We start from the raw sequence: 22,563 nt of genomic DNA, 5'->3' as shown, positions 1-22,563 counted from the left end.
TACCATGTGGCTTCAGTGTAAACAAAGACCCCTTGTTAAGTGTAGGGTACGGATCCCCTCTGGTGACATGGTCAAAAAAAAAATTAAATTATGGCCACAAAGTACTTATAACGTGCGCACGAAATACTAATTTGAGGCCACGAATTAGGTATAATATGCGCGCGAAATACTAAGTATTAGTATCATTCCTAAACAACTGGGTAAGCAAATCGAGCGCACCGTTTCTACAACCTGCAATAATCTGCGCACGGGGCAGGTTGTAGTGACGGTGCGCTCGATTTGCTTACCCAGTTGTCCAGGAATAATACTAAATAGTATTAGTATTAAATCTGGATCTTGTCTCCTATGTTCTATGTGTGATGTGTCAAAAAAAAGGGGGGGGGAAAATCAAATAATAATAAATAATAAACAAGTATCAATCTGTTGTCAACATCCAGTTTTATTTGTAGAATCTGATATTTCAAAGCTTTCATACAGATACACCATCAACACTACAGACTGAACACAGGGTGTGGTATTAGTAGGTACGTTTACATTCAGTTGGCACAAATCACTAGGATTTACAAAACAGCTGTTGTATCACTGCTGCACTGACACAAAAACATACAAGACAATACTAAAAACCGGGTGCAAACATGCAAACACACTAGCATTGTATGTCTGCACGTCTGTGTAGGATTTCCCACAAAAAGGGTTAAAACAAATTCAGCTTGCTTTTATTAGAGCAAATAAAGTCACAACTCTTACCAGTTTGTTGTTGTAGTGTGTCAGTGCTCCTTCTCATTAAGCCACTGTCAGGTTCTCAACAAAATTCATACTTTTATTTTGAAACAGAAAGCATAAAACTTTTTTGGCATTTAGTGATTGTCTAGTAGTTTGTCCAGATTTGTTCCCTATTGACCCTCCCTGTTATAGTATAGTTCATCATGAGTTTACTAATCTCCTTTGATCTATAGGTACGTCAATAGGGAGATTACATTACAATGCTCTTTATGTTCTTCCAATTGAAATCGAGATACAAATAGCCATTAAATGCACTTTTAAATCAACCTACATTCCTCCAATCATTTCCAAAAGTGTTGGAATGGATTCATTGAGTCTGTTAGGGAGCCAAGAATCATGCATCTCACCTTAGACAGCACTACCCTGCAAGGCAGGTTGTAAGTTTTACAAAATTCACATAAAAAACTGCACCTGAAGAAATACATTCAGTCACAGAGATCTAACAATCCCCAAACTTCAAACCACCTTCAAACCATCTGCTGCTCCTTAAATACTTGTAACTTCAAGACCGAACCAAGGCTAGAAAATGGAAGCAACCTTCAAAAAGGTTAGTAGAAGTAGCTCAGTCATAGTAAAAACGTTACTATGCCTTGCTAGGCACTTAGAGTCAGTAACTGTCAGTCAGATTTCAGTTACTGTATACTTTCAACCAAGCAGCACTCTTGCAAACAGAACAGGTGCAGGTTTCAAGCTGTCATTGATCTAAACTTAGTACCACATATTTTCCTTCCTGCTACCAAAAGTAAGGGGTAAGGATGACTAACTGAACGTGCATCTACTGCTCTGCTGTAAACCCGAGCACATCAGAGTTTTCCCACTTGTTTGCTGATGTGAAGACAGCCTGGTCAGGTTCGGGTGTGTCACCTGAACGCTACATTTCTCCTGATTCATCACTGGACAATGAGGAAAACAATCACAACATCCATTAACAGACAGATGAGAGGATGATGGTCAGACAGAGGTGGGTTAAAGGAGGGTGGTGAGTTTGATGAATGAGGGCGTAATAGTGTAACAAGCCACTGAACAGAGCTGGGTATTAAATTTCAAAATGTTTTGGTAGCGACCAAAACGTGGCCCTAGGAGCAAATATCAACAACTGTCAAGAGCCAAAAGCTGACAATCAACACTTGCTCTGATTTTAAGCGGAATTGTCAATATCTGACTATTTTTTACAGCTGCTTGAGTTAACTATTAGTATAAGTATTTGACATTCGAGAAATTTGGCGTCTATTAGTAAATGGAAAAAAAGGGATTATAGAAAAACATGTAATATTCCACAAAGTGAGGTATCAAAAAAGAATTAGTCTGGTATCAGTGCTGAAATTCAAGTATTGTATCAACATTAGAACTGAAAAATACCCAGCCCTGGAGCTGAAACTACCAGTCGATAAATGAGTTGGTTAATGGACAAAATCAATTCCAATTTTAATATGCGACTAAACTTTTAAACTGTGAAAACACACAATATCTGCTGATTAAAGATTCACAAACATAAAGAGTTGTTTCCCTCTTCCATAACTCAAAAAAAAAAAAAATCTAATTTTGGAGCGTTTGTATGCTGGTCAGAAAACTTAAGTAATGTTAAGGCATTACTCTGGGCTCTAATAACTGCTAAGGGCATTTGTCTGGTAATTATTCAAATAATTTCAAAATTAATCAATAATAAAAAAAACAATCACTTGTGCAGCCCTAGCAGAGTGTTAAACAATCCTATATTTAAAAAAAATACTAAACAGAATTTTTTTTCTTAAACAAAACTGTTGAGTTACAGTTGACACCTGTTTGACAGAGCAAACATCCTGCTTTATTCTGGTAAAGAAGAGACTTCCTGCCCTCTGCTCCAGTTGGCTCTACATCCAGCTGTTCCCTCAGCTCAACCACCCTGCCTCGGTATGTATGGTCTAAGTATAGAAACTGCCCCTTACAGCCACCGAGGCTCCTCAATGACCGTAAGCCTGCATCAATACTGCTGAAACTGTCACACATACGGTCAAATGAAAACTGAGCATAAAGCTCCATTTCTGACACTACTGCACACAAAACTGATATGTGAGAATTCTGTGAACATTTGATTACGTGCCGAGGTAAATTACAATACTGAGAACGCTAAAATGTGCTGAATTATTCCTGTAACAGAGAATTCTAATGATTTCTTCACTAGATGTGTGCATACCGGTCCTTCCAGTCAAGTTAGTTCATTAGCAAATACTGATACAGATCTACATTGTGAGTCCACCCCAACCAGAAGCTTGTAAGATATTTCAATGACCTGTCAAAACCTGAACTAGTGTCCTGTCGAGGTTTAAACAAAAGAGGCGTGAATAGCAGCAAAGTCATCAAGAGACAGATCTTGCAGCTGCTGTGTTGACAGCAAATGGAAGACAACATTTGTATATGGGACTCTGTGTGGGTCCATTACCACTGACACATACATGAGGGTGGCGTATATTAGAAACACCTGTCAATGTACTGTAACCCAAAACAATATAATTAAAAATACCAAGGATTTAAAGCGACACCTCTCACAGTGTCAACAATTATGGGACATTGTAAACTTGACAAAGGTAGTATTCACTCCAAGGTTTGTAATGGATTACATTAGACTGTGCAGGTGTTCCTACTAAAAAGTTAAATCAGTGTCTATGATTGCACGTTTGGAAAAGTACCTATCAAACTGTTTGATTTGCATTACTTGAGACTTTATGTCAATGTGAGGTTAAACTGGAACTGCTATTTTCAGCTGGTATTCTGAACTGGAACAGAAAAAGTAAAATCTGTCTAATCCCCTGTATTGACACGTCAGACAACAAAACAGTCTATCACAACTAACTTTTTTTTTTTTTTTTTTAAAAGCCCATGATATGATTAAAGTGAAAACAAACATGAAATAATATGGGCACTCTTTATACTTCATATCTGTTGGCACTGGCATAAAATATAGTTCATCTGTCTGCTATCAGCGCAGTAGGTACAGCAGCTCAAAGTAAAAGTCTGTGAATTCAATGTTCAGGAGCTCCACTCAGATACTGGAGTCAGAGATTTCTCAAATCAGATCTTCAAATCAAACAAAAAACTAACTATTTGATGGCAGTCAAGATGCTGTTATCTCTTTGCTGGGCAAGACTGCCTCTCTTTTGTGCTTAAATATACTAGCACCACTAACATCAAATAATCTGCAGCTAATTCACATCCTAACCTTTGGTATAATTCCTTAAAACAAACTCACTCATCAAAACAAATCTCAAGGGGGCTCACTTTAGTCTTATCAAGTCAAATGCAAAGATAATATTAAATGAGTGGCAACCTGCATTGCATCGAAAGGTGTCAGATTTAAAGCAGACACACAAGGCAGCTGAGCAACGTCAGTATGTGTGTGAACCTCTGAACTCTCTGATTGATGAGCACACTCACAGGCCTGGTCCACAAGGGCAGGGGCATTATAATTTATGTGTACACACATACACACATAAAAATCACTGAGCATATTGCACTTAGATGTACATGACAACAACGTGTACAGGTACATGGTACCACCCTATACCCTACTTCACGCCTACACAGACTGTACATCCCTCGTTACACACAGATATAGCGAGAGGATACATTAATATTACCCACACATCCTGAGCCAGTGTGTGTTTGCTTCTGTCCAGAAATACACACTCTTCACTCTCTCACTTCCCCCTCTTTGCTTCTCTCCAGAGGGCTTATGGGGATCTTGTGCTTTCCCCCCGTTTTCCACTCTGAAGCGCCATTATCGAGCCGTGTAGCCCATCTGATGCAGCTTCCGCAGGAGAATCTGAGTAAGGTCAAAGGTGGTGAAGCTGATCCCCACCGCAATGGGCCCTTTGACCCAGTTCATACTGAGACCTTTGTAGAGTCCCCGGATGACCCCCTCCTCGGACATGATCTCCCTCATGGTGCCCAGGATGGTGCCGTACGTGTGACCCGTGACTCCTGCGGTCTGCATGCGGCGTCGTACCACATCCAGAGGATAAGAAGCAGACTGGCCGATGAGACCTGCACACGCTCCAAACGCCAGACGTTCATATGAGTAGGGCTGTGGGCGCCCGCTGCGTTCTATGTGACAGAGGAGGACGTGAAGAAGTGCAATTCAATGGACAAGTTCTTCAGATATGTAACATAAACACAATGAGTGAAAGAAATGGGTTGCAGATAAACACTAATATATTACTAATATTTAGAATTGGCAGTGGTAGTGCATTACCGGCATGTAATTTTTTCAGTGTTTCGTAGGTAAAGAAGCTGAGACCAGCATAGGGAACAACACCCAGGATTGTGGGAGCAAAACCTCGATACAGTGTCTTCAGGCCTTCTTCTCGAGAGATGCGGACAAACACATGCAGAATGTTACTGTACCTAAAAAAGAGGAACAAAATAGAAAATAGAAAAAAAATGTTTTGCAGTGGGATTAAACCAGATAAGATGCTGTGCAGCAAAAGACTACTACTCATTATTGGATTCTGGCCAAAGACCATCCAAAAACCTGTTTTCATTCAGACAATAAAAATCTTTGACGTTCTCTGTACCAAGGTCAGCAGCACTGTGTGCTGTTTTGCTATTCTTGTTGTTTAAGTGCCCTAATATTCACTGATTTATTCACTGTGTTTTAGCAGTAAGCTGTCCTTACATTTCTTTAGGTGTTACAGCCATCCTGGCTCGCACCATATCAAGAGGATAGGTCAGCATGGCTGCTGTGGTACCGGCCATAGATCCGGCCAGTAACCTTGGGAACGGAGGCAGGGCTCTGAAACAGCAGAGGAAAACACATGCACGTCAACCTTCATCAAACAAGACATGAAGAAAACGTTATTTTGGGAGTCCCCAGAAAAGTTCATAAATGAACCATCAGACCTGAGTTGTTAGTCTACCAGCATAAACTGACACTTACTTTCCCTGAAAGCCATAGTAGCCTCCCAGCAGCCTCTTGTACTGCTCGTGTGCGCAAAACTGGATGGCAGCATATGGGATGACTCGCACCATGGTGGCAGAGTTCCCCCTCCACAGGCTGAAGAAGCCATCCTTCAGGTAGGTCCGGTATATTAACCTGTAGGCTTCCTGCACACGGAAACACACACAGTACATCCTCATACTTAGTTTGAACTGATGATTATCAATTTTTAATATTTAAGTGCACAAATCAAGTATATGCAAGTTCTTTTTTATCAGTAAATTAAACATGTTGACTTCTATGGGTGTGAATTAACCAAGAAGCAGGTAAATGTTTTATCAAGCAACTGGAAAAACTGGCATGTACAATGATCCTTAAGCCAAAACTCACCTTGGCAGAGAATCGTGCTGAAGACACTGTAAAGACAAAATATACATACAATATAAATGACATGTGTACAGTGTTTTTTAACAGTCCACTTATTATCATGTCAGTAAAAGCAAAAACACATTTTTTAGCATTCACATTGTACAAACAGCAGCAATGTAATTAAAATATAAGAGTCAAGAATAAATTCCATGTCATCAATTTGGGTCATCTGTAATATTAAAACAGTTTTAGGTCAGCCGAGCATCCAACTTGCCTTGGAAGATGATTTTAGTCCTGTCCAATGGGGCGACAGCTGTCTTGGCCACAGCTCCTGCTAAAGCCCCTGAGAAGAGCGAGTTGAGGACAGAGCGAGTGTGCTTCAGCCCCTGCACAGAGATGGAGGAATCTCATTTAAGGTCACCAACTTCAACAGAGTGAATCCTAAAGAAACTGCATCTTTAGGTGAACAAAACTGTGTTTGAGATGCTGTTGATCATTAAGCCGGAGTTACGTAAAGATAACAAATGACAACTGACTGGCTCACAGAACCTTACAAAGGGGAACAGATGCCCTTAAATGAATCAAAGACAAAGAGGAAACCATGAAGCTACTAAATTCAGTTCAGCTCTTTCACAAACAATACAGAGATCCTAATAGCAAAGGGAAGCATCCATGGTTCAAACAACTGATGACAAATGATTCACTTAATTTAATTAAAACTGGGCTGCGATGCAAAAAAAACGTATTATCAGGTGGATTTTTTCCTTTAACTGTTGAGGGAAGGCTCATGTCTATAAAATGTCACCTCATAGCTCACTTCTGACTGACTGGAGGAAGCCAGTGGCAGCACTTCTCCCTGCGTGAGTGATGCCCGTTGCTCCTGGACTCCACTCCCCATCCCCGAGGACTATGCACGGCTATCACTGAGCGCGCTCATGAATTCAACCACCGGAGGGACAGCAACACCAGGTGCTAAGAGATACAGAGAAAAGAAGCAGAGGCCAGAAAGAGACACAAGAGGTCACTTAGATGTTGAATTTTTAGCTTAGCAAGACATTTAGTTGGTTAAGTTTTGATTCTTTTTACTTTCAGGGAACCACGTCAAGTTCAAGTGGCAAGCATGACTCTGACTATGATGAATTGCAAGCATTACCTACAAATTAAGATGATCTGATTTTGTATTCAGGAGTAGCTTCAGGATGTGGTCATGTGTACCTGCTAGCTGAAAAATCTGTTTTTCTTTAGTAGTTTCTTTGCATTTCTCTGCCGACATAACCAGCGTCATGTCAGCAAGTGATGACAAACAGAGGGCGGTGATGTTTAAACAAGAAACTGAAAATGCGATGCCCACTTCTAGTAAATGGAGAATAATCCAGTTACCTTGAACCAACTCCCACACCTATGAAGGCTATAAAAAGACGCCAAGCAATGCAAAGTAAGTCACACCCAATCTCTTGCTGGACAGAGCTGAGGGCTTGTAGGTGAAAGGTATCTGTCTGAGCAGAACTTAACCAAAAATAAATAAACAGAAAACTCCCCCCCAAGAGCACTATTGAAGCCCCTCCCTTGTTAACATCCCAGATTACACTTAAGCAATTTGTACAATCAGGACATTCTTTCCCCTTTAGTCAATGAAAACATGAGATGAACTTTAGAAGAAGAACATTATCTGGGGCAATCTCACTGCCCTTACAAACAAAGAAGTCTGCATGTTTTTCAATGAGCTAATCGTTTTATAGGAACAAATCACCTATTCATACAACCTTCAACCCTAACAGGGCTCTGTGGTACTGTGTGAAATACTGTAACATCACTCTTCACAGTCAATCATTGTTCAAACCAATTTTACTTTAACTCACAGTCACAATGACTATGTTGTCAAATATGTAAATGTGAAATCCAAGAAATGTGTATAAAGTTGGCATGTGTCTTTTTGTAGAACTGCAATAACTATTTTCACGACTGATTAACATCATTACAAATATTAGTAGTAGGTGTTTTAATCAACTAGCTTTTGTTAAATAATTTTTTAAGATATTTTGGGAGAAATATCTACTTGGAAACATAAAAGACTTTAGCAGCAGTGGGGAGGACCAAGTAAAACAAAATGGAGCGAGAAAACCCAAGAGAAAAGAGAGTAAACAGAGGGTCTGCTGAAAAGCTGGGTAGTCATGGGCAACTAATATTGGCATCAGTACAGCAGGGCCTCAAGCCAGATCCTCAAATGAGTACTTAGACCCCTGATACGTCCCCCTTTCACCTCACCCACTGTCCTTACTCACACTCCGTCCCTCACCCCTCCCTACAGCCTCCTTCCCCATGCATATCATTTTACAGTTTCTTAGTCCTGACAGCCATCTAGGTCTGTTTGGTTGCTTCACTTGTCAATTTTGAATCAATACCCCATTCCCATGCTACACACCCAGCAGTGGAGAGGCACAGCTGTCTCCACGGATTAACTGTGTGAAATACACAGCAATGCCTTCCTGTGTGCTGAGCCGGTTTTGTGAGAAACCTCTGTGACCAACTTGCCTTTCAGCTGGGTTACTTAATAGTCATTAGTAAAATATCAGTGTATCAGTAAACTGTGGTACTTCACAATGTGTCAAGATATCCACAATAACTGCCTTAAACTGTGTGGCGAAACAGGGTGAGCAAACATATTAACACTTTATACATTAGGTCATTTCAGCTTAACAGCCACTTTAAAAAAATGCTCTTTGTGAGTTTTAGTGCTGTGACCACAAATTATTTCATTAATGCATGGATTATTTTTTCAAAGGTTTACAGAGTTTCAGAAAATAATGCTCAAGGTGACACTTTCACATTGTTTCTTCTGTGGGCCTGAACCCACAGATATTCAATTTACTATGATTTAAGACAGAGAAAGGCAGCAAACCCTCACATTTGCTTAAACAATTGACTGATTAACATAACTAATAGCAATTAATTTCAGCTCTGTAAATTTTAGGAAAAAAATCCAAGAATTTGTGATGTTACTACAGTGGACTGAATTTTACTATAAAGTGTTTCTGCAATTCATGTTCATACCTCCTGGTATTTTGACTTTTTTGTCATGTTAGGTAATTGTTTTGTAACATCATTGTATCCCATATGCTACTATTTCTCTTGGCATGTAAAATTACAGTTAATCATGTTATTTGTGTTATCACAGCACACTGCATAGTCCATGCAGGGTACGGTTACACATCAGCTGAGTTAGCCAAGAATTAGACATTCATCATTGATAAAATAGTCGCCACGCTTCTGTCTCACTGGCTGGTGCACCCACCAGTCTTGTCGAAACTTGCCCACTAACAAAACACAACCACCCTTTGCAGACAGCTAGCTATCAATGCTTACAAACATTATATTTCATACCTTATTTCTCTGAGACCAGCACGAAGATTTACGATTTTCTGAAGCCTTTATATCCTTCGCTCGGAGAGTTATTTAAAGTCGTTAACAGGTTCTTCCGAAGCTGTTTCTAAGTTAGCCAAATACCACTAACATTAGCTAGCTGTTAGCTTATCGCTACACTAACATCACGCTCGTTGTGGACATATAAATATCTACATTGAGTCTTCATAAAAAAAATATCTCCTGGTGTTAAAGGCACTCTCTTCCGAATATTTCTCAGATTCATTGGCCCAGCAGTGACTTCAAGTGACTGACATCGTCCATACTGTTGTATTTCTGCCGTTACTACTCCTGTCAGCGACCCGAGGCAGTTAACGTTAGCCTGACCACAGTGAGGTTTGACAAGGACGAGCGCAGCGGCATTGTGGGTAATGAAGTCTGAGTGAGGCGTGCCTGGATAGGCCGGTCAGAGGGGCGTGAGCAGGAGATACTTGGCAACCAGTTTCTTTCTATAGTTTCCTCTGTCCGTGAAGTATGTACTGATGTGGCGGTTTGCTTCCTGCTTTAGTTGTCAAAGACGTTTGTTTAAATGATTGTCGTTTAATGTTATCTTACATGTTTTATGTTTGCCTTTTACATCCCTTTCCTCTTTAACATGTTATCCCTTGCACTGATGTTTTGTAGATCCATATTTTTTAAAAGGTAGTTAATGTAGCATTTAAAAGAGTTAGCCTCAGGTTCACCAAACACACTGTATCTGGATATACACACGGCCACACAGCAAGATAAAGGTGATGCATCAGAAGTGAGTTTTATCATAGCCATGCAGGATATATGCTGTGGTCAGTGGTTGTTCTAAATATCAGAGATCTGAGTTTTACACTGTAATAATGAACAAACAGACTAAAAACAAATTAGGAAATGTTTTGTTCTGGTAAACATATAAGGCATTCAGTACATGTAAAATTTGGCTCTGCCAGCATGAGAAAGGAAACTGCACAAAACAGTGCAGTTAAACTATTTGCATAGCAGCAAATACATGTATATTTACCCATGGCACAAAACTCACAAACCTACATTTAACATCTCTCATGAACACAAATGCATTACAGATATGAAATTGGACATCAAAAATCTGTAAACAAAATAATAATAGCAAATAATACATGTACAACAGCACTACAATGAGCATTTTATACTTGTCAAAAACAGAAAAAGGACTGCAAAATATATTCAGCCTCATAAAGGCATTGTGCGGGACGAGTGGCTTGATTGTTTGAAAAGCTCACAAGTCTTTTCTACAACAACTACTCTGTACAAATGTGTCTAGCTAGGTAGGTGCAGCTGCTTGTCCAGTTCTTGGCCATGTACACCAACATCCTAACATTTCATCTTCCCTAAAAATGCATTTCAGGCAAACTCATTGTAAGGGTGCATGATGTTCATTGATGTTCTCCTCTACTTTCAGTTCGTGAGGCTGCCATGTTTGCCAGTCCACAGCTCTCGAAGCTCCACCTGGCACCCCAGATCTCTGAGGGCTGCTTTACCCACATCACCGCAGTCTTGATGGGTCTTTAGTGCCTGCGTTATCAGGGCCTCTGCTCCCATCTCCAGGATTGGTTGGCTGAAGCTGCGCATACGTGAAACCAGGTTTCTCAACAGCATACATCCCTGTTTCTGTTCATAAAGAAAGAAAACACAGACATGGAGAGTTGGCACACTGTCACAGGCCTCTTTTTTTAAGTGAGTAAATTCATTATTAATGACCTCCTACCTGCACATTAACTGCATCAGTATGTGCCTTCATTGCCTGCACAGCAGCCAAGGCACCTCCATTCTCCATGATGACTTTGCAGTTGTTGGGTTTACGCAATGCAAGGACAGAAAGGCAGGCACAGCCTTGCTCACACACCTACAGCAGAACATGAACACAATCTTAGGACATATGCAGAATTTCTATACAACTTAAATTTATTTTTACATAAAAAAAAACTTTACTAACTTTACTAAATAATTTGTAAATTCTACATCAAATCCATAAGTATGACATTTAACTTACAGCAGAATTGCTCATGTGTTTGTTCATGGCAATGACAATGAGTTCGACTCCACCAGCATTAACAATGGCATCTTTCACATCATCATTTCCTGCTATGGCTCGTATTGCACTTAGGACCTGCCTAGCCAACTCCTGCAAGAGGAAAACCAGTTCAGTGAGCAGAACAAAAATGGAATTTGAATCTTGAATCAGTTTGTTTTTTGTACATTACCGCTGTTTCATAGCAGTCTGCAAGCAACGTCATCATGAGTTTTAATCCTCCCAGATCACAGATGTCTTGACAGAACTCGTTCCTTACAGCCAGACGGGACAAAGTTGAACAGAGCTCACTCAGAACAGAAGTATTATCAAGGTGAGCTGTGAGGGAGGAACATGAGACGTCAAGATATTACATTAATGAGATCAGGATCTGATTTATAAAAAGGACATAGTAGCTGAAGCTGTTATGATGAACCCCCAAATGAACCAGCGATCCGCCTGCCTTACCTTTTGCAGCCTCAATTAAGACCTTCAGTCCATTGTGCTCGAGAACAATACTCTTGGCGTGCTCATGAGCATGTCCAAATGTAACACGGACATCATCATCAAAAGTCATGACCCTAAGAGCTGCAGAGGTCTCCTTCACCAGCTCCGCACATCCACAATGTTGTGTAATGGCAATGGTCAGCAGGGGCAGGACTCCCCCTTTAACTAAATCCTGCCTGTTCTGTTCATGTTTCAAACAGCAGTGACGTACAGCACAGATGGCTACACATGTCACAGAGGAATCTGCCTGGTACTTCTTAAGGACATCCAAAAGGAACTGCTGGCCCTCCACATCCAACAAGTCTGGCTGTCCATCTGTCAGTGCAGCCAGAGCGGACAGAGCAGCCAACACAGCCTCCTGCTCCTCCACACTCTTTTTGCAGTAGGAGAGAATGATGGGGTAGGCATCTTTTTGGGCAGCCAGGTACCTCTGGGCAAAGCCAAGTGAGCACTGCTCAGTGAAGCATTTTATGTCTGCTTTCACTTCTGTAACACCAGCAGTGTCTTTACCAATGCGGAGGGCATCCAACGCCTGCAAGTGAGAAATGAAGTGAAAACGGAGTGAGATTCTGACAGCGGATACTTTCAGATTAAGCAGTTCCTTTTTACAAAACAGGCCACGACTTACCTGTAAGACCTCGTGTGTTTGCTCTTCTTGCTTCTCATCAGATGATACAGCTGGTACAGCTTGTACTATACAAGTGAGGTCCACACCTATATCCACACATAAAATTAGGGTTAATGTATCAACACGCAATAGAATATCAAGTACAAAACAGGAGAGGAACAAGGTGAACATAATTTACATTGATGAAGCTACTAACAACTGAAGAGTGTACAGTAACATCAATTATCCCCACAAAGGTACAGAGATGTCTGTTAGGCCATTGAGAGACTTTTAATTGATCTAAGTTTTCATGAGACAGCTGTCATTTTGGAATATGAGAAAGTTAAAAACTGGCCACACATTTCCTAAGTATTAGTCTAGTCTGGACATTGATCATTGGAGCTCATGGCTCCAGTCACATTTTACCTTGAGACTCAAACTGCTCCACAGCCTCCCTCAAAGCCTCGTCGGGATCCATCTCAAACTCCTCCATGTTCTCCCTGACCGCAGCATCAAAAGTTTCCTGTGTGATCCTCCGTTTCGCCATTTTGCCTCGTTATTCTTCAGCTACGAATAAAGGTGTTGTCAAATATGAGAAACAACAAGACAGCCAGTAACAGCTATTGTTAGCTAACAGATGCTGTGTTTCTTCCCCTGTTGCCAACTATGGCTGCTGAAATTTACAAAGCTTCCTTTAAGTAAAGAAATTATTTTAATGTAAGATTGCTCCCACTTCAGAAAAATATCGTCGTAAAAGACATAATTCAAGTTACTCAACTGATACCACCGCCCAGTGACAGTGCTCTACTGTTATGAATGAGCCGACCACCCTGTCGATTTACGCACTTTACGTAGCCGGTTGCGTTCACTGCCCACAGCTCTCAGCTGTGGGCGCGGGGCGTGAATTGTGCGGAACATTTTAAGTGAATAACAAATTCCGCCAAAGGTCCCACTCATACATTTGCTCCGTTGAAACGTAGACCACAAAACATTGGTTCCACCAAAGCACTGTTTTTCTGAAGACAACGGTTTCATAACTTTTTTTTTGTATTACCGGGGCCAAAAAGTAGAAATGAAGAAGCTAATATGTTTGTTTTAAGAAGAGTTGGCCTCTTCTTGATATGAAACGTTATATGTGAGATAAGAGCCCATTTTACTTCAATGTTTTATTTTGACGACTTTCTCCTCAAAGTAAAGGAGGAATTTATGTTATTCATAATATTCCTGTTGGGAACTCACATGTCACGTAGATTTTAGCCGTGAAATTGTTTTTTTTTTTTTTCGGGATGGGTAGCCGTAAATGTTTTATTGTTGTTGCTGTCATGAGGTACAATAACCGTAATCACGCAAAAGTGTTATGTTCGCCTAAATGTTACGTATGGCGTTTTATTTTGAAATCAAGAAAGAACCGGAAGTTATTCTTCATCTTGTGATAGCTTAGCGCTATTACTCAGATTCATGCAAATGACTGAAGCAGAAAACACGAGAGAGGCCAGCTACAGCTGAGGACCAGATTCGGCGGGCATCGGTCCAGCGGCAAACTGGTATCTTTCGTTGTTGTTTTGTCTTCGGACAACTCAAGATGGCAGCGAGCACAGAGGCCCCGGAGCCCTGGTACCTGGCCCTGCTGGGCTTTGCAGAACATTTTCGCACGTCGAGTCCGCCGAAGATCCGCCTGTGCGTCCACTGTCTGCAGGCGGTGTTTCAGTTCAAGCCGCCTCCGAGGGTCGAGGCCCGGACTCACCTGCAGCTGGGCTCGGTACTGTACCGCCACACAAAGAACAGCGAGCTGGCCCAGACTCACCTGGAGAAAGCGGTGAGCAGCAGCCACAGCGTCTGACACCGGGCTGTGGTACAATGAATCACTGAAAAGGATAAACATGTGAAACACGCCCAGTGTGTAATGCTTTTTTTCATTCATTGCACCACTTCAGTGTCACGGTCGATGCTCAGTGTGATGCTGACTCTAATATTTTATTTTTCTTATTTTCTCCACAGTGGTTCATTTCACAGCAAGTATCCTTTTTCTGAATGAAATGGGAAATTACACGCATGTCGATACCAGGCGTGTAACCTCAGACTCCTCAAAAGTCCTTAGAGGCATGTACGTGTTGTGTTTCAGGATTTATTTTGGCGTTAATTCTGTATTAATACTCCTTAATAATTTATGTCAGATCTCTCAATTTGAAGATGTCAAGTTTGAAGCAGCAAGTATTCTATCAGAGTTCTACTGTCAACAGGTAGGTGCATCCAGACATCCTGTAATAACAATGTAATGCGAAACGTTGAAGCTGGGAAACTTTAATACAATGTTTCATCAGGCTAACATCCTTAATAGGCTATAACTTAAATACAAGAGTAAAAAGAATGTACTTTCTGAAGCAGATGTCACCTGGTTGTTTTTCCTCTGTTTTTGTAACTCATCTATTGGCTTCTGGTTTGAAGAACTTGGTGGACTCGGCCAAACCAGTGTTGCGGAAGGCCATTCAGATCTCTCAGCAAACTCCCTACTGGCACTGCAGACTGCTTTTTCAGCTGGCAGTAAGAAAATATCATGCATTACAGACATATTCATATTTCGTAAGTTGATTTGAAGCAATTAATGTGTGGGATGTTCTTTCTTTCTTAGCAATTACACGCACTAGAGAAGGACTTGGTATCTGCCTGTGACCTCCTCGGGGTGGGAGCAGAGTATGCAAGAGTCATGGGATCAGAGTACACACGGTAAAAAAAGATGGAACATCTTTGTTCTTAATGCTGATCTGTGTTTTAATGCTCATTATAGCACATTAACTGTGATGCTCTTTTCTTTTCCTGCAGAGCTCTGTTCTTATTAAGCAAAGGAATGGTAAGCTTCAACCGTTCAGTGTTAATTAAAGGCACTTCACATCTTCTTGGTGCTGCTCTCTTACCATGCAGTTCCGTAAACCACATATGCATCTGTGGCTCTGCAGCTGCTGCTGATGGAGCGGAAGCTGAGCGAGGTGCATCCTCTGCTGACGCTGTGTGGGACCATTGTGGAGAACTGGCAGGGAAATCCCATTCAGAAGGAGTCCCTCCGAGTTTTCTTTCTCGTGCTGCAGGTTACACACTACCTGGATGCTGGACAGGTACAACTGTATCCATATGTCTCATTATTTGCAACCAATATCATGCCGACGCCAGGCACGTATTTATCTATACACTGGGTTTAGGTGAAGAGTGTGAAGCCATGTCTGAAGCAGCTTCAGCAGTGCATCCAGACCATCTCCACTCTCCATGATGATGAGATCCTTCCCACTAATCCAGCAGCTCTCTTCCACTGGCTGCCCAAAGAGCACATGTGTGTGCTTGTGTACCTGGTGAGATTTTGTCACAAGCATGTATTCTGAAAAGAGCATGTCTATGTTGTGCAACTGCAATATGAAATGTCTTTTTTTTTTTTTTTTAAATACAAAAAGGTGACAGTGATGCACTCCATGCAGGCGGGCTACTTGGAGAAGGCACAGAAGTACACAGACAAAGCTCTCATGCAGCTGGAGAAGCTGAAGAGTAAGTCGCTGGAATACTCTCACTGTTGTTTTCCCCCCTCGGTGTCAGTGTTGTTGAATCAACTCTGGTCCATCTGTATGTGTCCAAAGTGCTGGACAGCAGTCCCATCCTGTCCACGTTCCAAGTCATCCTGCTGGAGCATATCATCATGTGCCGGCTTGTCACCGGACACAAGGCCACAGCTTTACAAGAGGTGAGTCATCAGCTGTGAAGGACAGTCTGTCTCCAGACAGCCGCTGTTTGTGAACAGAAGCATAGATTCTTTAATAGCTGTTTGCTCCACGGGTTGTCTGTCTTGTTTAAGATTGAGAAGGTCTTTGTCTGTGTGTAGATTTCTCAGGTTTGTCAGCTTTGCCAGCAGTCTCCCAGGCTATTTACAAATCATGCTGCCCAGCTTCATACACTGCTGGTAAGTCTGCAAGAAAGGGCAACACACACACTTTTTACAGAAAGGGAAACACACTGTATTACGATAAAACAAATTAGATAAGATGCAGATGTAGGAATGGCAACATACACATTCTTCTGTCACAGCCTTCACAGCCTTCATCAAAGCTCAACAGTCTCTTCTTCAAGCCCTTGAAATATGCAGCAAAATTCTGCTCACACATGTTTGAACATTTCCCTTTTTTTTCTCATTTATGGTTTTGTTTAAGTCCCTTGGTTGCAGAGTAAAGTAGAACTGCTCACTGCTGACAAGACACATCTGTCCCAGATAATATGAACCACTCACATCTGTTTCCTCTTTTTCTGTGTCAGGGCCTCTACTGTATCTCAGTGAACTGCATGGATAACGCTGAGGCTCAGTTCACTGCTGCTCTACAGGTGAGTTTCATATCATCACAGTTGCCCCCTGTCTGCTACTTTGACCCCTTGGGTTTATCCAGAAGTCTGTTTGTATTTGTTACTGAAAAGTTTTTTTTAAAGACACTAGGCGAACATGTGACCGTAACATTTTTCATTTCAAAAAGCAATAGTTTGGGCTATAAAAACCTTTGGCTGTGTAAGGCTTTGAAGACTCAGTGTTGTCAACGTCTTCTCTTTTGTGTTTTTGTCTTCTGTTAGATGACAACACACCAGGAGCTGTGGACTTTCATTGTGACCAACCTGGCCAGCGTCTACATCCGGGAAGGCAACAGACATCAAGAGGTCAGAAAGCCATTTTCTTCCCCTAGCAGTTGCAGTAAACAATTACAAATGTGTGTGTGTGTTTTTTTCCTTTACTTTGAGTATAATGTTTGATTTGAATCAACAGCTGTACAGCCTTCTAGAGAGGATTAACCCTGATCACAATTTTCCTGTCAGGTAAATACAGAGAAAGTGTTGCATCATATAAGTTTGTCACGTGCCTTTTGCTGAATTTTTAAATAACGTAACTTTGCCTTCTTCAGCTCTCATTGTCTACGAGCTGCAGCGTTTTACATCAGAGGGCTCCTGTCTTTCTTCCAAGGACGTTACAATGAGGCCAAGTAAGAACAGCCACTTCCTATGAGAAATGTAAACTTTACATTAAATGTTGATGTTCTGCGCCCAAGTTTATAATAAGAAAGCTTTACATGTAAACTTGCATCAACAGAAGATTTCTAAGGGAGACCCTGAAGATGTCTAATGCTGAGGATCTAAACAGGTTGACTGCTTGCTCACTAGTCCTTCTGGGACACATCTTTTTTGTCCTGGGCAACCACAGGGTGAGTCCACAAATCACCAGATATACTATCCATTAAACCACACACAGTAGTACTGTAGATGTGATCTTGACTGCATATCTGGTTCCATATTTTCTCCAGGAAAGTAACAATATGGTGGTTCCTGCAATGCAGCTTGCCAGCAAAATCCCAGACATGTCTGTGCAGCTGTGGTCCTCTGCACTTCTCAAAGGTACAGCTGTCACACAGCTTTAACTCACACTGAGGTTAATTGTGTGTTTTATTACACGAAATATTTACTCAAAATATGTTAAAACAAGAAATTCCAAATCCTCACTGGCAGTCTGTGCAAGCTGAACTGTTAATTACATCCCGCAAGTATAATAAGATAATAATTAATTGACACCAGGGAGAAATTCACAGCTTTCATTGCAGTCTGCCTGTTTGAAGATAAGATCGCCTGATGGGGGCGCAAGAGGAAAGCTCATGCCCATTCAGTTTTGATTTTTGTTTTGTACTAGTGGACTTTTTGGTCTGATGATGGCACTGACTGACAGTGCCAGTTTTAGGCTCAGCAATTAACAGGGCAAAAACAGCTGTTGGTGATGTTACTTGATTTTCTTAGTTTTATGTTTTAGGTTTTTTTTTTGGCCACATAAACACACCATAAGATCACCTGGATATATTTCTAGCACAGAGGGACAAAACAAAATAAGACTCCACAGTCATGCTGGGAGAGATCTCCTGCAGAGGCAGCAGAGATACCCATGTCTCAGTATCAGTACACCACAGTGTCATGAGGCCACAACTGAATTAGCATTGGACTCTGGCAACCCTTGCTTACACTGCAGTAACTTTGTACATCAAAGAAATATTGAAGGACGTGGATGTGACGTTAGGATCCAGAATTGTTAAACAGAAAATTGCTGCTGTGGTCATCAGTCTTCACAACGTTCTGTTCCCCAGCAGATCTGAACAAGGCTTGTGGAAACACCATGGATGCCCACGAGGCAGCTCAGATGCACCAGAACTTTTCCCAGCAGCTCCTGCAGGACCACATTGCAGCCTGCAGCCTCCCTGAGCACAACCTCATCAGTGTAAGCACAATATCACTCAGCCAACCAACCAGCTCATACAACGGTGAGTCAGTCCACCCTGCTTGGATATTGGAAGTGAGTAATGTTGTAATTTGTTTGTTGCAGTGGACAGACGGCCTCCCACCTGTGCAGTTTCAGCCTCAGAATGGACCTACAACCAGCCTGGCCAGCCTTCTCTGAGAACCACGTCCCACCCCGACAAGGATGAGGAAACACAGGGGAGAAATTTCAGGGAAAAAAATGACAGAAAAAGGTGAACAGAAAAAAAAGAAGAAATGGCTGATAGAAGGGTAGGAGGGAAGGAAGGCACGAAAACTAAATTAGAAACTGAAGGCATAGTGCACTGTGTCATTTGGCAGGCCTCCATTCAGTGCATTCCTTCACTCATTTGGAGCAGTGGGACATTATGACTGGATTTTAAGTAACAAGTTTTGCATGAGGTGTCGTGGGCAAATTTTTATTGCACTGGCACTCTTTGGAGTGGTTGTAGTAGTTTATTCTGCCAGCTCTAAAACAAATGAAAAATGATAGAAAAACATGAGCATTTTTGAGAAATACAGTCGTTTTCCTTGATACCGAGAGTTAGATGTGAAGGTTGATACCACTCTTATGTCTTTATAGTAAATATGAAGCCATCACCAGCAAACAGGTAACTGACCACAGCATAAAGGCTGAAGAGGGGGAAAGGGCTTTAGAGTGGGTTCCACCTTCTCATGTAACTCTCAGAAAGAAATGAAATTTCTGAAAAATGCCAATTAGCACATCTCTTTACTCTTTCTTGCAAAACCATTAAGGAGGTATTTTTATATTGGATGAAATAAAATAAAAATTCTGCGAGAACACATAGATTTTAAGATAATTTAGAGACAGACTCAGTCTATTATTGTGCATGAGCTCACTGTTTTTTCAAAGCACTGTTTGGCCAGTTCCGATACACAGTATTAGTTAGGATACATTTGGAAATGCAGTATACTATATATCTGTAATGATCTTAATATAGTTTAGTGGTAAGTTTGATATGTTTGGTGATTGAGCTGCACATGTGTTTTATTCACTGAAGTGGAACAGTTGTGAGCATTCATGCTGACCTGAGATCGATGACAATTTAAAATTACATTGGACTTACTAGACAGCTGACCATTTTATACAAATGCAACCTTTGGCTTGACATCCAACAGTGTGTAATAGTGTTCTAAAGGTAAGAAAAGTGAACTTGTTTGAGACTTTGATGCCTCATAAAGAGTATTTGGGTACTTTGCTGACATTACAATTCAGTGGACTTGCTGCCTGACTGTAATTCCCTTTAGATTTTTACCATTTCATTCTCACTGTGGTGTGTGTTTATATTCTGTGCACATTTTGCCTGGAGTCAAGAAACTAGTAATAATAGTAATATTTCTACTAAATAAGATTGACTGTTACCTGTTTGCACATACGTTGTTTCATGATGAAACCTACAATTTTATCTTTTCCATGGAAGTATTTTTGGAATAATTGTTTTATTTTTCTCACTACAGTTGTTCTCTTTTCCTGTTTTACTCATTTCTTCCAGATGATGGCAGTATAAATCTGTATTTAAATAACTTATTTATTTAATATTGCTTTTCATTATAGCAGATGCATTTGCCTTTTTGCCTTTGTTGTTTATAACTGGTAGGACTGTCAATTTAGTGACACTACTGTGGGAAGGGTACATTTTAGTTTTACCTAGTTAAGACATTTACATTCGTTATGCAGATTTCTGTACTCATAGTTTTTACTATCTAAAAATTAACTACTTAGTTTGGCTATTTGCAAAGTATTTGCTATAATAACAACTACAGTACGGTTGTCATTTATTAATATTATTTTGCAGTATTTTATAAAACTGAATGTTTGATTTGTTGTTCGCCCCCACTGTCATTTCAACTATGCTTAACATTTAACACATTTATGACTTTTATATAAATAAAAATTCAAAAGTAGAATGACTTCTTTATTCATATTGAATATGCCTTTAAAATTTGACTTACCAAACCTATGAGATACCTCATGCAAAGAGAGAGAAGCTAGGCAATGAATATAGAGAGGTGCAGATGCTCTGTGTGGTGCAATGTCTTGATGTCACTGCATTTCACCACTCATAACTGATTTGAAATGAAACAGACTATAAAATCAAAGTGCTGACATGAAAGGACCATACCAGATGTTTGTTTGAATATATTTTCCATCTCTCTTTTCATACATTTCCCATATTTTATGAAAATCTGTAAGCATACTTGTGATATTTGCTTAAGTTGTCTCTGTGAAGTCTGCATTAATTTATGTCAAAGTTACTTTACTGGCTTTGGATAATGCAGTTCAGAGTTTTCACATCAGTCTGCACTTACGCTACATTACCACACAGTGAAGGATTGTACAACTCTACTACTCTGTTTATAGCATACAGAAATGAAAGGAAACCAATGGATGCATGAAACATAAAAAAACTGAAACTGTGCATTGTGTATAGTTAACAGGCTAAAACTTAAACCAGCATACTGACATTTGTTCTTTAAGGCCAAATAGAGATGTTACATTAAAAGCCAAATTTGATAGAATGCAATTCAGTCATAAGAGCTCAGATTTTAATTATAGCCTGCCCTCTTTAAAAGTTTAAGGGGTTAAAGCTTTAGTCGGCAGTCCTCAATAACAGGCTGAAAAGATAACTAGAAATTTTTATAATCTGTTGCTTATTAACATCCACGAGTTTGCCAGAATTAAACTCCTGGGTCCAATATGAAGTCTGTGCAGCGGTGTCTGTGTTATTTATGCTCGACTAAAGATTGTCTCCTCAAAAAAGACATTGTGACAACACTGTGTATTGTTATCAGAAAATTGAGTGTGATGAGACTGAATAGCCATTGTTTCATTTCATATGTAACGCGCTTGAGCACATAACCAACACAACAGCAAAAATGTGTCACTGCAAATAGTCACACGAACAACCCAGTAAAGTTTGAAGGAGATGACAAAATTTTTGTCTAATGCAAAGGTCATCAAGATCGTAAGAGAGATGAGGATCAGGTCATCTGTTACGGAAAAAGGTCATCGAAAGGCCTCATGATTCAGATGATAAGTGCTGACATCCAGCTGTCTGAGAGGCTGTTCCTAGCCCATAAAAATTAAAGAAATTACTGTCATATGAGTGAATGAGACACAGAGAAAATGTTTGGAGAAAAGCAGCTGTTCGGAGGGAGATATCTTATGAAGGGATGAAGAGTATGCCACAACACATTTAAACCTCAATATCTCAGACAGGAAACCAGTTGGTTGCACTTTGAATGCGGGTTAATCAGTCAGGCCAAAGAATGCTCACAGATGCTTTGTTGTAATTGTCTGTACTCTTCAGTTTTACTCTTCAGTGTGCAGTTTACCATTTTCTTATTACATTGATTACATGTAACTACATCAATGTAATGTGATCCTGAAATAAAACCTGGAATCCATTACACTAATTGTACAAACAACAGTCACACTTGCAGAACGAGTCTGGGAAGGCTTTACATGTTTAGACAGTTTAAACGTTAAAAAAAAACAAAACACCAATAAGAATTATTCAGCTAAATATTACATTAATTTAAAAGATGTAGGGCTGAAGTGGGTTTTTTTAATCATTATTGTATTTTTTTAATCATTATCATTGTATCATCAGT

General features: G+C 40.4%; 3 protein-coding genes across 4 annotated transcripts; 1 reads left to right on the top strand and 2 right to left on the bottom strand.

The window, feature by feature from the left end:
- Positions 1-1,327: 1,327 nt before the first annotated feature.
- Positions 1,328-9,794, bottom strand: slc25a42 (solute carrier family 25 member 42). 2 transcript variants are annotated; one of them, XM_041055201.1, is made up of 8 exons: positions 9,446-9,794; positions 6,870-7,036; positions 6,339-6,450; positions 6,086-6,111; positions 5,696-5,862; positions 5,435-5,551; positions 5,012-5,163; positions 1,328-4,863 (listed from the first exon to the last, which is right to left on the bottom strand). In XM_041055201.1, exons 2-8 carry the CDS (start codon positions 6,960-6,962, stop codon positions 4,538-4,540), a joined length of 993 nt encoding a protein of 330 aa, XP_040911135.1. In that variant the 5' UTR covers positions 6,963-7,036; positions 9,446-9,794; the 3' UTR covers positions 1,328-4,537. The 2 variants fall into 2 exon arrangements, with proteins under 2 accessions (XP_040911135.1, XP_040911136.1); XM_041055202.1 differs by having other exon boundaries at positions 6,882-7,036.
- Positions 9,795-10,076: 282 nt separating this feature from the next.
- Positions 10,077-13,372, bottom strand: armc6 (armadillo repeat containing 6). Its single transcript, XM_041055363.1, has 7 exons — positions 13,042-13,372; positions 12,637-12,722; positions 11,970-12,540; positions 11,695-11,840; positions 11,484-11,615; positions 11,199-11,336; positions 10,077-11,101 (listed from the first exon to the last, which is right to left on the bottom strand). The coding sequence occupies exons 1-7, from the start codon at positions 13,160-13,162 to the stop codon at positions 10,889-10,891; spliced, it is 1,407 nt and encodes a 468-aa protein (XP_040911297.1). The 5' UTR covers positions 13,163-13,372; the 3' UTR covers positions 10,077-10,888.
- Positions 13,373-14,083: 711 nt separating this feature from the next.
- Positions 14,084-20,840, top strand: mau2 (MAU2 sister chromatid cohesion factor). The gene is made up of 19 exons (XM_041056262.1): positions 14,084-14,431; positions 14,614-14,631; positions 14,790-14,855; positions 15,061-15,156; positions 15,245-15,339; positions 15,436-15,463; positions 15,570-15,725; positions 15,810-15,956; positions 16,056-16,146; positions 16,236-16,339; positions 16,478-16,555; positions 16,906-16,971; positions 17,212-17,295; positions 17,402-17,451; positions 17,538-17,615; positions 17,723-17,834; positions 17,934-18,024; positions 18,762-18,889; positions 18,995-20,840. The coding sequence occupies exons 1-19, from the start codon at positions 14,198-14,200 to the stop codon at positions 19,067-19,069; spliced, it is 1,797 nt and encodes a 598-aa protein (XP_040912196.1). The 5' UTR covers positions 14,084-14,197; the 3' UTR covers positions 19,070-20,840.
- The last annotated feature ends 1,723 nt before the right edge of the window (positions 20,841-22,563 follow it).

The sequence above is a fragment of the Toxotes jaculatrix genome, chromosome 14 (genome assembly GCF_017976425.1).
Source record: "Toxotes jaculatrix isolate fToxJac2 chromosome 14, fToxJac2.pri, whole genome shotgun sequence".
NCBI lineage: Eukaryota > Metazoa > Chordata > Actinopteri > Toxotidae > Toxotes > Toxotes jaculatrix.
Note: the sequence above shows the minus strand (reverse complement) of the source record. Positions and strands in the feature narration are given on the sequence as shown.